This window comes from Lygodium microphyllum, chromosome 16 (genome assembly GCF_053477565.2).
Source record: "Lygodium microphyllum isolate KBCC chromosome 16, Lygodium_microphyllum_v1.1.10, whole genome shotgun sequence".
NCBI lineage: Eukaryota > Viridiplantae > Streptophyta > Polypodiopsida > Schizaeales > Lygodiaceae > Lygodium > Lygodium microphyllum.
Genome location: NC_141150.1, coordinates 41834014 through 41851923, shown reverse-complemented (window position 1 = coordinate 41851923; position 17910 = coordinate 41834014). Strand labels below are relative to the sequence as shown.

Sequence of the window (17910 nt, the reverse complement as noted above, 5' to 3'; positions counted from 1 at the left end):
AGAGGAGAGAAGGAAGGAGGAAGCCATGGAAGCAGGAGATGAAGGTGAAAAGTATGTTCTTGATAATAACTGGTTGCCCTAATTTGGGACTCTTGCACCTTATATACCCCAATCAATGTGACTAGGTGTCTAACCCCTAGTCAGTGTGTATCCCACTTGTTACAATCCATCCCCAACTTGAAGTTTCTGGCCCTCAAAAACAAGGAAAAGTAGAGGGGAGTGATGGGTGGGCTAAGGGAGGGTTGCAGAGTACTACTTCGAGGAGCGATTTTACAATGAAAATTGGGTGGGTGAAGACTAGGGATAGCATGATGTACTGGAAAAGCCTGCTGAAGTAAACGGATCATAAATTTTGATAAGCTACTCCAAATAGGGTGTACCACATGTCCAAATGGAGCTTATGAAGATTATTTTCAGGATATGCAAGATGCACAAGATTTGGGTAAGTACAAAATTGTTCTAAAATAGTGTGTAGTCTGCAGGGAGAAAGTGGTCAAATGGGGCCTGACTAGCTAGTCCTCAGGCTGTGGGGCCTCTTGGAGGTAGAAGAATTCATTGGCAATGGTTGGTTGGCATCAAGAGGCTTCTTCCAGGGGTAGGCCTTGCCATTTGATGAGGTATTTTTTGATGGACCAAGACCGTAAGTGCTTATCGTGCTGCCCAATGATGGCCTCAGGGATATACTAAGTGATACCTTCTTCATCTATAGGGGGGAGTTCTTCCACATAGTCCATTGAGGAGCCCATGAAAGGTTTCAGCTGGCTAACATGAAACACATTGTGGATCTTGGTGGTGGGGGGAAGCTCTTAGAGGTAGGCCAAGTCACCAACTCTCTTCAAAATCGGGTATGGGCCATATAAGCGGTGGGCTAGCTTGTTACTGCTACCCTCTTTGAGAGTTGAGTAGTTGGACTTAGGCACTTTCCAAAGGACCAATTCCCCTTCTTGGAACTCCAAATGCCTTCATTTCTCATCAGCATAGAGCTTCATGTGTATTTGGGCCTTCTGAAGGTTTACTTTACATTGCTGAAGTAAAGCTTGCATGCGGTCCAACTTAACCTAACTCTGAGGGTTGATCTTATTATTAAATAAGACCGTGGGGAGGAGAACCTTATACCCATATAAGGACTCAAAAGGGAAAACTCCAATGCTAGAGTGGGTGGAGTTATTATATGCAAACTCAGTCAAGTGGAGTCATGTATCCCAATTGTGTTGTACATCATGGTAGAAGTGCCTCAAATATGTTTCAAGCCATTTAACACCATATTAGAGAATTTGGGAATTTTCGAAGTCCCACATTCAAATAAGTGATAAATATTTCACCACGTGGCTAAATCTTGATCCATATTTGAAAGTGGGATTTGGGAAGCTAGCTTATATAGTATCTAGGATAGACTCCACCTTTGACAAGATTTGACCATGTGGTCAAATAATAAAGGTATTGGGATTTCCAAAGTACATGAAAAATCCAATTTTCCTAATATAGTGTTATTTGTTCACTCTTTCAGTCTAGCCATCAATCTAAGGGTTGTATGCAGTGGATGGCGCAAGGTTGGTCCCCATGGAGGTGAAAACTGTCTGCCAAGAGGTTGCTCAGAAACTTTGCATCCAGATCATGGACTATGACTTGTGGTAAGCCATGAAATTCAAAGAAATTTTCCATAAACTGAGTGGCCACTTGAGAGGTAGTGTATTGGGTCTTAGTGGGGATAAAGTGGGCACCTTTGGTGAGGCGATCAACTACCACATAGATGCTATTCCACCCTTTTTTGGTCATGGGAAGGCCGGTGATAAAGTCCATTGTGATGTGGGCTAATTTTCCTTTAGGGATAGGGAGAGGCTGTAAGAGGCCAGCGGAACGGAGTGTACTGTCCTTGTTTTGTTGGCATGGAAAACACTTGGTCACAAGGTCCTTAACATCCCTCCATAATCCTTTCCAATGAAAGCTCTTGGCAATCCTATCATATGTTTTGAAGACACTCAAGTGACCAATAGTAGGGCAAGAATGCATCTCTTCCATGATCTTTTGTGTGAAGGGTGAAGTGTGTGGAATGAAAATCTTGCGGTGGGACCAAATAAGGCCATGCTTGAGCTAATATTGGGAGTTTTCAGCCATGACACCATGCTATAATTTTGGAATACATGGCTGAAGTGATCATCTAACAAGTAAGCCTCCTAAAGCTCTTCAACCCAATCACTGTGCAATTCTGAAATAGAGTATACTCTGCATGCCTGAATTAGCCACAATATTATCCTTTCCCCAAGTGTGCGAAATGTCAAAGTCATAATATTGTAAGGTTTCCATCCAGTGCCTTTGCTTAGGAGTCAAAGTGGATTGAGTCAAAAAGTAATGCAATTTTTACTTGGAAGCTACGGCCATACAAATAGTGATGCCATCTCTTGATGGCATGGAGGATGGCCAACATCTCCTGGTCATATACATTCATTTGCATCTCCTTCTCATCAAGCTTGTGGCTCTCAAATGCAATGACACCATGCTCTTGCAACAATACTACACCAATACCCTTGCCACTGGCATCACAATGAATGGTAAATAGCCTAGAGAAGTCAGGGCAGACAAGGATGGGGCCAAAAGTAAGCACTTCCTTTAACTGTTGGAAGCTATGATCAGCCGTGGCATCCCAAAAGAATGACTCCTTTTTTAAGCAATCAGTCAAAGGTGTTGCAATGGTAGCATAGTGCTTAATGAAGCATGAAGGGTGAAGTGTGTAGAATGACAATCTTGCCATGGGACCAAATAAGACCATGCGCGAGCTAATATTGGGAGTTTTCATCCATGACACCATGCTATAATTTCTAGAATATGTGACTGAAGTAATCATCTAACAAGTAAGCATCCTGAAGCTCTTCAACCCAATCACTGTGCAATTCTGAAATAGAGGATACTCTACATGCCCACATTCGAGAGAGTGAATCAGCCACAATATTATCCTTGCCCCGAGTGTGCAAAATGTTAAAGTCATAGCTTTGTAAGGTTGCCATCCAATGCCTTTGCTTAGGAGTCAAAGTGGATTGAGTCAAAAAGTACTGGAGAACTCAATGGTAACTATTGACTGCCATACTACAAATAGTGGTGCCATTTCTTGATAGCATGGAGGATGGCCAACGTCTTCTGGTCATATACATTCATTTGCATCTCCTTCTCATCAAGCTTGCGGCTCTCAAACGCAATGACACCATGCTCTTGCAACAATATTACATCAATACCCCTACCACTAGCATCACAATATATGGTAAATATCTTAGAGAAGTTAGGGTAGATAAGGATGGGGGTGGAAGTAAGCGCTTCCTTTAATTGTTGGAAGCTATGATCAACCATGGCATCCCAAAAGAATGAATCCTTTTTTAAGCGATCAATCAAAGGTATTGCAATGGTAGCATAGTGCTTAATGAAGCGTCTATATAATGAAGAGAGACCAAGGAAGCCATGCAAGGAAGTGGTGGTGGAAGGAGTGGGCGAGTCCCTAATACATTGCACCTTCTTCGGGTCAACCTGTATGCCATTTTGCTCACAATGTGTCCCAAGTGCTCCATAGATGTCTGCATGAAGGTGCATTTTCTCTCCTTAACAAAGAACCGATGCTCTCTCAATATGTGAAACACCCTTCTGACGTGTGTCAAGTGCTCCTCAGATGACTTGCTGTAAATGAGGATGTCATCAAAGAAAACAAGCACAAACTTGAACAGAAAGGGTTGTAGGATTTTGTTCATGAGGCTCTGAAAGGTGGTGGAGATGTTAGTCAACCCAAAAGGCATCACTAGAAAATGATAAAGTCCACGATCAGGTAAGGCCATTTTGACCTCATCTCCCACCCTCATACGAATCTGATGGTAGCCAAAGTGCAAGTCAATCTTTGTGAAAAAGCATGCCCTTTTCAACTCATCCAGCAAATCATCAATTCGTAGGATGGGGTAGCAGTTCTTCATCGTAATTTTGTTTGAGTCTCTATAGTTAATGCACATGCGAAAGGAGACATCTTTCTTCTGAACGAAGAGGATAGGGGATACATAGGGGGAAGAACTTGGTTCAATGAAACCCATCTCTAACAACTTTTTGACTTGCTTGGCAACCTCTTCACGCTCATATTTGGAGAGTCTGTAAGGGGGCTTCTTCACGGGCTTGAAATAGGGCTCTAAGTCAAGTGAGTGGTCCACTTGTCTCATAGGGGGAAGGGATGTAGGCATTTGAAATAGATCATTGTATTCGTCAAGTAAGGCCTGCAAGGCTAAATCATCAGATAAATACTGCAGAGGGTTGACCGGAATTGTCCTTATTCAGTTGCAAAACAAATATTTGTGTGCATTTCTTAAACTCCCATTTGAGTTTCTTTGCTGTAATGAGCTGAAAATTAGCATAATCTTGAACTTCCTCTAGGTGGATAGGCTGTCCATGCATCACAAACTCCATGTAAAGCTGAGAGAAGTCCATAGAAATTTCCCCAATTGTTTCAGCCAATCACAACCCAATAAAACATCAATGGGGCTCATATCTAGCGCAATCAGATCAACTAGTGCCACATAATTTTAAGCCAAGCATAAGGGAATTGTAGGACATACATGTGTGCTGATTTCTTCTTTTCCATTTTCTACTTAGACCTTCAAGGGGTGGTGTAGTGCCATAGGGGTACATTTTAACAAATTAATGGCTGATTTATTGACAAAACTGTGAGTGCTACCACTATCCATAAGGATGAAGACATGCTTTCCATTGATACTGCCTTGAATGCGAAGGGTGCTAGGGCTTCAAGAACCCATCTAGCATCCAAAGAGATCGAGAAAAGGAAAGTGCTAGGTGGGGGGATGTCAAAACAAGTATCTATGATGGATCACCATCCAGGTCAAAGGGAAACCCATCCTCCCGGTCATAGAACTGTTCATGATCAACATCCTCCACACCATCAGCCTGGTTAGTGGGCAGGTCATCCTCATTATTGTGTCAATATTCCATGACATACATGCTATGAACTTTGACCTTAGCTATCTTGTATGGGCATTTGGAGGTATGATCAACAGTGTACTTATCTCCACACTTAAAGCATAGGCCCTTTTCCTTCCATTCCTTCACAACATCTGGGGAAATGAAGCGTTGGCTGCTGGATCCATGGGAACTTGATGCAATGGACTATTTATTTTCAGCATACTTATTCTCATAATTAGAGCCAAATGTTGTCCCAAAAGTTCCCATTTTTCTTTCAGCATGGAAGTCGGGATAGGTGGGTACTCTAGGGTTGTTATTAGGCATAGAAGTGCCTCAAAAACCACCTCCGTATGGGGCTAATCGTGAAGAAATGTGGGGCTATCCAACACCTTGCTGAAAATGTTAATTCTTACGGTACTTTCTTGCATATCTCTCAGCTAATTCAATTACATCAAACAGTGTGGTAGGTTTTTGGGCCATGATATCTGCTAATTGGCTCGGTTCCAACCCATAGATATACTTGTGCAATTTAGCATCATTGCTAATGCTCTCCACATATATGGTCAAGTTCATGAACTGATTTGTGTACTCATGTACATTGAGGTTACGTTGGTCAAGAGTGTACCATTGTCTTGCCAACCACTCTTTTCCATAGGAGACACAAAAACTTGGACCATATGCATTTTGAAATCTTCCCAGTCAATAAACTGATGATTCTCTCGATTGATATAGTGCAACCATGTGTGGGCAAATCCTTCCAAGTGGAGAGAAGTGAAAAGTATTTTCTAATCATCAGTGCGCAAGGGTAGATATTGACGAAGGATTCCAACTTGGACGTCCATTCCTCCAAGTCAGATGGTGAGGGGGATTGCCCATTGTACTTTGTTAGGATGATCTTGTCACACAAATCATTGGGGCCATGCTACCATGGAATCCTTGTTGCCCATACATCCCTTGGTGGCCATACATGTCTTGCTCTCCATACATCCCATGTGCTGCATTAAGCCCATGTTCTCCATTATAACCATGATGTCCATGATTGCCATGCTGGCCATTTGTACCATATTTTCCTTGATGGGGCTGATTAATATAGGGTGCGTGGGGGAGATTTAGCCTGGGTCTGCACCCTATCCACTGTGACCCTAGTGCATAAAAATGAGCATAACTTTCAAACCATACGTCCGATTGGGGATATTTTTTATTCAAACTAGAGGGGACAAGGCCCTCTTCGAGATGAGATATAAGGTTCACTTCTTGATCCAAAACAAACTTTTTTGCAATAGGATCTTTGTGAATGTCTTACAGGACTATGACCAAAAACACTGCATGTCCCTTATTGCAAAAGTCTTACATGGATCGAGCATAGTTCGACAAGAGGCCTGATCAGCAACATCAATACCATACTGAGCATTATCCCAAGGAGCATTGCATACCCATCTTCTCTCTCATCAATGCATAAGTGAATTCACTACCATACATCTCTTTTGACTGCATGCACTTCAAGTGTCATACATGGGTGCCATGAGCATTGTGGGGGTATCCAAGGGGGATCATTGCATCAGGGAGGGTGGAGCTCACAGAAGGCACCTACACCTGCATACAAGTATCAGGCTTTGGATCACGGAGGTGGGAAAAGTTCCCCTCAGGCAGAGTTGTGCACCCCTTCAGGGTGTTAATTGGTAATGGAGGGTCTCTCTTTTTTCTTACTACCTCACATGGCATTGGCCTTTTTCCTTAGCTAGAGTATACATGGTAGACATTTTTATTAAGTAAATAGCATGAGATGCATTGGAAAGGAGACATTGGGCCTTTGCATGAGATGCAAGGAATGAACAAAGGTTGGGGTAGGTTTACTTGGCAGTCCAGTGACTCACTAGCTGCTACTTACCCAATTTACAATGGCTATCATTTATTTTAGGGGCTTATCCAAAATCACAAGACAAAATGGGGGTTAATGTCAGCCAAGACAATGACTTTCAAAAAGAGATATGATGCATGCACAAAAAGTGGATTGAGCTACTAAACCTATGCAATTTTGAATCTCTCCAACAAGGGATTAAGCTCAGCAAGTGGCTAAATTTGAGAGATTAAGATCAAATTGACATACCTCTTTAATGCTTGGGAAGACCATTGAATCATAACTCATTATGATGCTCGATTTCTCCATTGATCAATTCTGGTTGGTTGGGGCATTCATGGAAGAAGAATTCAACATTCAAATGCTCCAATTGATGAGGATGGCTCTTGTGCTTATCCTTGAGCTTGAGCTTCAAAGAGGGAAAGCTTCAAGTGAAGCTCTCATGACTACCCACAAAGCTCCCATGCATGTTGAACTCCATGTCTTCATTCGAGTGTGAGAGAATTCATTCACAGGCTGAAGGGCTTGTGGGGGTTGAGCTCTCAAGGTCAGAGGTGGCTTCAGTTTGAAGAATCCATAGCTGCCCAAACTGTCCCAAACTATCCAACTGTTGTCCACCTTGGAGGTTGATTCCCGAGGTCAAAAGTGCCAAGGGGGAAGAGAGAGGTGTGTTGAATTAGTGCCCAGGAGTGGCAAGGTAGCAGGAGGGCTAGGTGGAGATAGGGCAGCCAGTGCAAATGCATTGCGAATTGTGGGGGTTGCCCTTTAGGCCTTTTGGGTAGCAAATCCCCCAATCCACTACTTGATCAATAGCTTGTTGGGTCAGGAATGATGTTTTAGGGCTGGTTGATGTTGGGGAGCAAACTCAGGCTAGATCTTAAGGTTTTTTTGGGCTAGCAACCATGGCAGCTTGCAGGAGAAGAGAGAGGAGGAATGGAGCAAAAAGTAACTGAGGTTTCTCCCTCTTCCAACTCATGGGACTCTAAACTTGGTCTGGAACCCCTAAAATCTGCATGAAAAGAAGTGACGACCTCCTATTTTAACCATTTTACCTCTAGATATGTCTGAATCTCTAATGATAGCTCCTGCTTGCTCCAAAAAAGTTGACGTTAATTGCAGTTCTTGCTGTACATGTACCTATAAGCTGAGTAACTAGTTATTAGGGTTTTTGGGATTTGAAAAGGACCAAAGCCTGAAGCTCTGATACCACTTGTAATGAATGAAGTTGAGAGGAGAGAAGAGAAGAGCTGAAGAGAGAGAAAGAGAGCAAGAAGAAGAGAAAAGAAGACTAGAAGAGGAGAGACAAAGACAAAAAAGAGGAGAGAAGGAAGGAGGAAGCAATAGAAGCAGGAGATGAAGGTGAAGAGTATGTTCTTGATTATAACTAGTTGCCCTAATTTGGGAGTCTTACACCTTATATACCCTAGTTAGTGTGACTGGGTGTCTAACCCCTAGTCAGTGTGTATCTTGCTTGTTACAAAACATGTAGAACTCATGGATCAAAATGACACTAAAGTTACTAATGATTGTGGTACTACCCAAAAGCTTCCCAAGTGCCTTGTTCTTTCATATCTAACATTATTGTTGGTAAACCAATTCTTGATTTTGGGTACATTCAAAAAGCTTGGATTTTTTGCAATAGGTGCCTTGTCTTGTTGCTATGGAGAAAGTTTTAAACCTTGATTGGCTAGTACTCAGGAGATTCATGATGATGTATTTTAGATGAGGAGAGAGAACCTTTCTATTTTATATGAATTGTCTTATAGATTAAAATGAAGGACTTCCTATTGAGTTTTTGCAAACTTTTTGGGATTGCTAAAAATCTAATTCTTGTGCTCTTCTAAACTAGATTAGAGATGGAGGAAATTTCTCAAGAGGGATTATTAAAATAATCTCAAAGAACCTAGGAAGACATACATGAAAAGTTTGGAGGCATAAGCAAGTTTTAGCAAAAGGGATTCACAAATGATACAATCTATTTTTGTTTTCAAGTGGAATAATTAATTAAGCTATTTTGAATTTAATATTGTCCCTTGATTATGGTCTCTTGACTATGCATTGGCCCTAAAAAAAGACTTTGCCATGATCAACCTTGATTTTGATGAAGCATAGAATAGGGTAAGATGGAATTCTATTCTATTGATGCTTCTTCTCAAATATGCATCAGTGCATACTTGAGAGGCTCTTGCATTCTACGTAGACTAGTTTGTCAGGCTATCCATTGGCACCACTTTTGTTTATTGTCATCTTAGACCCCTCACTCACACGAAATTGGATTTGCATGTGGCTAGTTATTGTAAAGATATTAAGAGTTTTCTTTTGTCAAATGGTTATTACTTCACTAGTAGATGTTTTTTTATGATAATACAAACATAATTGAAGAATATAATAAGCATTAACAAGTCTGTTTTTCTATGTATGAGTAGTTTGCTAAAGTTTCAGGCTCAACAGTATGTGAGGAGAAGATTGAGATACTCAAGTTGTCGAGCTCTAATGACCCTGGCATTTTGGGTAGGGTTGGCTTAGCTAATATTGGACCAAGAAAAATAATAAGATATCTTAGTTGTTAAATTAGCTTTGGTGTGACTATGAAGAATAGATTCTTTTTCAAAAAACCTCCAAAATGAAATACTAGGAAAAAATACCGATTTCTTTGCAAGTTAAATGGTAGTCTCAAATGTGTGGTTCAGTCTTTGTTTCTATGGTCCTTTCTTTTTGTAAATCATCTTGGGATTAGATAAAAAAATGTTTCAAAAACTTCTTGTGGCATAATGATATTAAGTAGTCATGGGACTTTTTCTATTGAGCCCAAATCTAGTCTAAAAAGAATCTTGGTGATATGGGGATTAGCTCTCTCTTTGATAGGGCTACTAAATCTATCTAAATTAGTCACAAAATCTTTCCTATTTTGTTCAAACTTGGGTAGTTCTACTTTGTAATTGAATTCATTAGGCCCCCACCAAGAAGAAAGTTAATTTCATAAGTGGTTATTCTTGGATCCACTAGCAAGGGGGGATGTCTCATCAGATCTCTCTATATCGTTTACATTAGCAACTTCAACTAATCAGAGGTTTATCTTAACAACTTCAATCGAAGGGAGGCCCTTCTTTTGTTATGGCCCTAAAAAGTTCTTTCCCTCTTCCGTAAAGGTATCGGTAGAGTAGGTGAAAAGATCTCTATGATCACCACCATTTAGACTGACTACCAATAAATGAATTGCAAGGTATGATTCTCTCTCTTTGATAGAGATTTGAATTGGATGATTGACTATTCTCCAAGATCAAGAACGATTGGGACCTCATCTCCTTCACTTGTGACTAAGCCTTTCGTTAGAATGAATATTCTACTCATGGCATTCTAGTCTCTATACTTAATATTATCGCAAGTTCACATAGTTGATTGGGCCATTAAGGTACACTCAATCTAGTCTAAGTATCATCACACCCTTTCAGTTGAGAAACTAAGAGAGCTAGTAATTTCCATTTGGAAAGCTACATAATTTGTGCAATTTAACATGTTTTTATGGTCAAGAATTGCTATGAGAAACTTCTTGACAAAGGATCTAATAAGCAAATGGAATTATATAAGTAACTTATGCTCCCTTGGGGAAGTTATTATATTTATATCCTCTACATCACGTGTGTTCAAGGCCTATTTATAAATATCTTTATCTATGAATATTTCTTGAATAAAACATAACCCTTTTCTATTCAATCTATAAATAACCCCTTTACACTACAAGGATTTAAGCCTATAACGACGGCCGGTAGCGACTAGGATACTTCATACTTGGAGCATCCACTTACTCAATTCTTTGACCAATCGCTTATAAGGGTACATAAGATATGCATTTTAAGTGAGATTTTTTAAAAATGATTTATAATACTGTGCTTTGTATGATTTAAATTGATTATTCTAACATCATTTTTTGTCTGTGCAGGTGACATTTTCAGGATGAGACGAGAGATGAGTGATGAGGAGTTGCAGGACATCTTCCCACACATGTCTCCAGACCAGATCGCCAGATGCAGAGAGATGGCAGACCAGGAGCTGTCTCGGTCTTCGTCAGGGCGCTCTACTAGATCTACTTCAGCACGATCGGATGCTTCAGCTTCGAGCAGATGATCTCGATGCTCGCGACTTGGGCTAGATGGAGGGAGTGCATCGGGATCATGGAGATGCTGCAGAGATACAGAGGTAGTGAGCCCACGGTCGATACCGGATACAGGTGTGACTCCTCACTCTCGTGGCTCAGGTGAATGCTGTGGAGACACGGACGCGGTGTCTCCGTCTTGTCGATCATCTGGAGCTGCGTCACCTCCAGGATTTGTCACACCTGTGGGGACGTCTACTTCTGTTACTCCAGCTTTTGCACAGCTGTTAGTAGGTGGCACCCCTGTGGTTGCCACTCTGAGAGAGATTACCCCCGTCGGTACACCGGATGCAGAGGGGTCTCCTGGATATGCCCAGGAGAGTGGATGCAGATGGGAGAGGACCCATCTTAGGCAGACTCCTAGGGGTTATGGATATCTAGTCGATAGTAGGTCAGGAGTCATCATCATGAATGATGAGGGGAGGAGGGTGATGGCTCACATAAGGAGTTGTGCCAACAAGTTTTTCGGAACAACATCTTGGATCATTGGAAGAACATACCAGAGGGGAGTAAGGACTACATAGTAGCATCCTTGCACGAGGAGTTTCCGGTGCCAGCCGCAGTAGATAGATTCTCTATGGGCTGGATGATGGACACACGCAAGGCAATCAAGAGTGGGGCTGCAAAGCCCGAGTGGTTAGATGCAGACGACTGGCACCGACTGAGGGAGGAGGCTACAGATTCTCCAGGACACTAGAGTCAACAGCGTGAGGCGGCGAGGGCACGACTCGAGGCTGGAGTGGTCCATCATCTTGGGAGTGGTGGCCACAGGACATATTTGGAGGACTTTGTTGTAAGTTTTTTTTTTGTTTTGCTTGTTTATTTTTTAAAAATATTCTTTGTACTAGCAATCATGTTTCTAATAGTTAGCATTTTGTTTTCTTTGCAGCACTCCATTACAAATCGCAATCCGACTGGACTTGAGACTCGATATGCAGAGAGGTACGGTCTCACTACATTGATCGACCGATAGTATAGACGCGGCGGCCCTGTAAGTCACTTATCTTTCTTGTCTATAGTTACCATGAGATATTTGAATGCATTATTGTATGGTGGACTGATGTGTTGTTTCTTTTTCTGCAGAGTCCGTTTGATGCTCCTTTGCGGCGGGACGAGCTTTCGGGAGACGAGGATGCGTAGCTCACCCTTGGATCCTTGGAGCTCACACACCTTTATTTTTGAGTCGCCTGATCTATGTAGACATTTTCTATGTATTAGTGATATCCTGTCATGATTGTACCAATCGCTTTTTATGCGATCATGTATTTATTTCATGTATCAGTTTTATGATTTCAGTATACATTATTTTTGTTTGCAAGCGCATTGTACACAATAGTGCTGAAACTATTTTGTATGGCTCTCATATAGCACACAATTTTTTTTTTTCCTATTACCGTCGCTATTAGCATCGCAAATTTTACAGCTCGTGTCGCTATTAGTGTCGTTATGCATGTTGCAAACCGTCGCTATAATTAGCATCGCTGATAGCGATGCCAATACCGACTGTTTTATGGCGTCGCCAATAACGATGCTTTTTGCGACGATGGGGACAAATTTTGTTGTTTGCATTTTCGTCACTTTAAACATCGGTATAAGGCCTATATCTTGTAGTGTTATATTACACTATTATGTATGTAAAAAATGTATAAACATGGTATTTAAAAAATACCTTTTTTTGAACCCACGTGATGCATATATATATTCATGAGTAACTTACTCGAGCATGCTCCTTATGCAAGAGGTTAGAAGAAAATAGTTTCCATTTCTTTTAAGCTTGCCCTTGAGTTATAAGGATTCAGAAGAAGATTGAAGATTGGCTAAATTAGGATCAACTTCATGACAACATCTCATGAAGGATGCAAATTTGGTTTGATTTACCTCTTGCACATTATCTGAACTTTTGTCTTGAAAAATATTTGGGATAGTAGGAACTATCTATAATCTACAATGAGAAGCCATGGTTGAGGTTGATAGCCACGGATCATTTTTCCAAAGTCTATTTTGAAGTTATGGGTCTATTAAGAATGTTGAAAATCAAATCAAATGACTTGGGGTGCAAGATAGTTTGGTTTAAGCTCAATAGCCCAAGATTGAAGATTGGCTAAATTAGGATCAACTTCATGACCACATCTCATGAAGGATGCAATTTTGGTTTGATTTACCTCTTGCACATTATCTGAACTTTTGTCTTGAAAAATATTTGGGATGGTAGGATCTATCTAATCTACAATGAGAAGCCATGGTTGAGGTTGATAGCCATGGATCATTTTTTCAAAGTCTATTTTGAAGTTATGGGTCTATTAAGAATGTTGAAAATCAAATCAAATGACTTGGGGTGCAAGATAGTTTGGTTTTAAGCTCAATAGCCCTATTAGGGCTTGAATTCTCTATGTGAGGTTATAGTACTAGTAAGTACATCGAAGGGAGAGTGGGCATTTTTCTCATGCATGTCCAAGAAATCCTAGAGAGAATTCGATCCTAATTCTAAGTGACAAAAGACACCATTGAAGGTGAATGGTGAGGCTTTTCCAAAGCAAACATAAGCAACAACGACCAAGGCCCCTAGTCATGAGCAACTATGGATGCAATGACCAAGGCCCCTGCTCATAAAAACCCTTGCTGAAGTAAGGCACTTCTTGACTCAACTATCAAAGACAAAAAGGGAGATGAATTTGTGAAAACCAAGGAACACAAAAGTGATTATGGCAGAGTCAAAGAATTAGCAAGTTAAATCAAACATCATCAAGGACAAGAGAACATCTCATCTTGCAATAGTAAGAATAAGTAAAAATCTAGCATGCCCTTTGGTGAAGCTACCACTAAAAGACTTTGCTAAGAAACTTTGCAATAGCAAGAACAAGTAAAATCTAGCATGCCCTTTGGTGAGCTATCACTAGAAAACTTTGTTAGATTACTCTTTCTTGATAAAAGTTTCTATGTTTCTTTGGAAGGAGATAAATAATGCAACCTAACAAACCTATATTTAATGAATAGTACTATAATAAAACTATTCATGTCCTTTAGATATAAATGCATGGAGCTAAAAACATCGTAAGGACACTAGCTATTTGAATCATGTTGTAGTATACTTTAGACATATAATAGTAATACTCACAATAAATAATATACATTATAAGGTACGAAAATTTTGGCCTCAAGCATACATTTGGTAAAAGCAAGCATCTTTGTACATATGTTCTTTATGCTACAATGATGGAACATGGCAAGCTTCTTCAAATTCCCTTACTATATCATAGAGATGCAAGTGTTGACCTCAAATTACTTGTGTCATAATGTCATTTAAAAATCATGATAAATACCCAAATTCCTAAATTAGTCTTATCTTCCTTTTCACTAAATGTAAGGAGGTAAAATCACGGTAAGATTGGGGCTAGCTATTTTTCCTATCAATTAAAAGATGTATCAATTCATAATACTCAATGTACATCATAGGGGATGAAACATCTGCCAACTAAATTTTATTTGGTATCAAAGCTAAATAACACTTTTTGTGTGTTTTTTGTATAATTTGTGGATATGTTTTCTTTATGTTGTATAGTGGAGTTACTAGACATGGTATGCTTTTTCAAACCATTATCACATGGAGACATGCAAGTGTTGCACAAGCTAACGCAAGCTTGGCTTAAGATTGCAAATAAAACCTTTCTTCATTTAAAGAAATCTCACTTTTTTACAAGAAACTTCTCTATTAAACATGTTTCCATTTTCAAAGGCATATCACTTGTTAGAACTGTATATTTTGACTCTTTATGAGATAATGCACAATTGAGGTTATATAACATCATTTCATTTTAGACATCAAAATAAGACAAATGTTTATTAAGATATTTCCATATACTATGTATCAAAAAACTAATATGAATATATCTATCTTACTATTTTTCTCACTCTTTATCACTTAAATTGTAGATGAGTGAAAATGCAGTCATCACTCCCAAGGCATTCATTGTGAAAGCTCTTTTTTATATCACAATATTCTTTGTAAAATGAGCCATCTCCTCTAGGTCATTCACTACATCCACTAGATGCTCTAACTTGGGGACAAGTTCAATCAGTAAGAAAGTAATTGTTGCTATCGATAAGAATTCTGTCAAAGATCCACTCTCTAGCCTTCTCGGATACCCTTTTAGGTTGGAATCATCAAAAGTTTTTGCCATCATATCCTTATTGCTTATTGATTTACTAGGACCCATGCATAGAGGGGCGTGTAGAGACAAAGAGTGTTTTAATATCTTCTCATGGATTCTAGGTGATTCTTTGGCTAAACTTTTGTGAGTAGGGGTGCTTGGTTCCTTTACCGATGCCCACTTTTGCAGATGGATAAAATGATGGGGGTATGCATTGATATCTTCCTTTAGCCTCTCAACTTTTCGGCACAAGGAACCCATCAATTGCTCCTTGAGCTTACTTCTCTCTCTTTTTTTAATGCTTTCCCCTAATTCCTTCACCAATGTTGCTGATTGTAATGCAATATCCATACAATGGGTGGAGAAGGCCTTGCGTAGACAAAAGGGGACCTGTATACATAGGTTAATTGCCAAGTTAAATATCAAAGTAATTGTACGAGAGGAGAAAAAAGGGGAAAAACCCGAGGAAGCTTTTGTTTCAAGGAGGCGTTGGGAAGGCTGTGATGTAATACCAGCACGTCAGACGTGAGGCAGCCATGCAACGATGCCACCGTGTAAGCACAATTACGCAAAACTCCAGCGACTTCAACATAATGTTTCCAAACACCATTGCACCCAACACGGCTAAATATTGCTGGTTCCCACAATGCAGACTTGGCCTGCAAAATGTTTAACAAGCACAAGCAACTATTCTTATCCTTATAATACTAACAATTGTGATACTAGAGAGTACCAATACTTCATGCAGGCAGGGAAACCACCAAATCATCCTTAGCAGCACCATAATCAGTAATGGCAAGAAAAAAGGCAGCTGAAGCAGCTTCGTACCAAGGACTCTTCGGTAGCCTTTGATAGCAGCACTTCGTTATAGCGTTTGCAGATCGGATCATCCTCGTCATTGGAGTCCTGAGGTGCCATTATATTTCCTCTGAAGTAAGCCTTGATACAATCTATGAGGCAGAAGCAATGGCCTCACAAAGTAAGGATTTGTGACATCAGGAGAGGAGCATAATGTGCTGAAACAGGTGAATTTATCAAAGTGATTTAACATATAATACCTTCGAGAGCCCCGCCCAAGCTGAGGAAGTTGTTAGAGATGGTGTAGTGGAGGTCTTGGCCGGCCCAGACGGGGCAGATGAGGAGACCGATGAGCAGGCAGACACCCCAGCCCAGCAGGATAGTGAGGAAGCGCGACACGGCCATGCCCAGGTTGTCGCTCACGCGGTACCCCGACACGATGATGAGGCTGAAGGTGAGGATGAATATCATCACCCCGTAGTCGAACCGGCTCGTGAACGGCTCGCAGAAGCGCAAAAACGTCGCAGCTGCACCTGCGAATTATTCATCCCATCCTCAATATTGTTAATACCCAGTCCAGCCATGCCATGCAATACGTAGATGTTTCACTTAATTATATATTTTCATCTCCCCAAAGAAAAGGAGTGGGAGAAGGCGGAAGAATAATATCCAGCTACTGATGTATACCTACTACAAATACCGACGTTACCACCACAATCGCCTCCCCATGTGGCCCCGCTAGGTCCGCCAGATACTCTACTCCCAACGCTAGCGTGCCAGCTAGCAGCGTCCCAAGCGCTCTATTTGATCCCTTGCATAACGTTGCACCTGCATGGACGACGTTATTATACTTATTAGGTAGGAAGTTGCTTGATTACGCAAATAGGAATTTGTAACTAGATGTGCCTCCAGAGTACGTTCATGCGAAGCATACGAGCTTCATTTCCTTGATTGTATCAAGAGCCTATTGCTTAATTTTATAGCCTCGATTGTATGATACAGATGAGAAAGTTGATCAGAGACTCTTGGGTAGTCAGCCATTCATATATATAATGGGTGTGGAAACGAATATCATACCTGCCGTGAGCTCGAATACCACCACCACTGTCATTACGGCCCAGATGGCATTGTCTCCTCCAAGGCGATTGAAGAGATCGTCTTGCAAGACGGCTGTGGAGACCAAAGACAAGGCCAGGCCGACCTTCAGAGAGTGGATGAAGGTCCTTCGAGGGTTCTTGACTTTAAATGTGATTGCTTTGGGAAACCAGCTCCGGCAGGGGGAGCTGCAAGGATTAGGAGGAGGAGGATTTATAAGCCCAGCCGGTATAAACGGTAGATTGATACATATCTGTGCAGCTCGTTGTGAGGTAAACTGCCGACCACTGCTGGCCATCATGCATATTGTTGTTTCAAGGGAGAGGCTCCTATACAGGAGACTCGAGAGGCACGGAAGAAGAATGAGGATCAAGAGGGAGAATCTCTCTCTCTCTCTCTCTCGGGCTTCTTATGCGACGGCCATATATTCGAACAGCGACTCCTGCTGCTGGTTAATAGTCCCGCAACGGTCGCTCGTCTGCCATGTGCCACCTCGACCTACCTACTATACTGGTTCGTGATCTTAGCACAATCTGAGGACCGCGCGAATTTATAGAACTTATAAACAACCTTTCCTGTTTACATTGACATTCATTTTTGGTAAATCAAGGAAAAAGTTCGGGACATTGGTGTCTGCTGTCGAATCTAATTGCGGGAGATCGGGACATCGACGTCCAAACTAAATTAAGGCACCAGATGTTCTCCAATCTTCGTGTGGCTAATGGCAGTATATGGTTGGTTTGCTATGCAAATAGCACCTAACGGTCCTTTTGAGTTTTTGAGCCCCTTAACGCCTAGTGCTTGCAAGGGCTAAAAGATATAAGAAGGTACAACCTTTGCACCATTGTGGAACAAGTTCTATAACAACAATATGGAACAATACAAGTCAAACGTAAAGCCACAAGCTAACAGGTAGCAAT

General features: G+C 41.0%; 1 protein-coding gene across 1 annotated transcript; it reads right to left on the bottom strand.

Annotated features, from left to right (window-relative positions):
- Positions 1-14932: 14932 nt before the first annotated feature.
- LOC148022739 (aluminum-activated malate transporter 14-like) lies at positions 14933-17288 on the bottom strand. Its single transcript, XM_087695256.1, has 6 exons — positions 16973-17288; positions 16583-16723; positions 16156-16428; positions 15926-16047; positions 15610-15756; positions 14933-15487 (listed from the first exon to the last, which is right to left on the bottom strand). The coding sequence occupies exons 1-6, from the start codon at positions 17286-17288 to the stop codon at positions 14933-14935; spliced, it is 1554 nt and encodes a 517-aa protein (XP_087551382.1).
- Positions 17289-17910: the final 622 nt, after the last annotated feature.

Bases quoted from the DNA above. Each gene is read 5' to 3' on its own strand.
- LOC148022739 (XM_087695256.1), bottom strand. From the start codon at position 17,288: ATGGCCAGCAGTGGTCGGCAGTTTACCTCACAACGAGCTGCACAGATA. The intron at 16,724-16,972 runs GTATGATATTCG...TCGTCCATGCAG, and splicing joins GGTATTCGAGCTCACGGCAG to GTGCAACGTTATGCAAGGGA. The intron at 15,757-15,925 runs GTACGAAGCTGC...AACATTTTGCAG, and splicing joins AGGCTACCGAAGAGTCCTTG to GCCAAGTCTGCATTGTGGGA.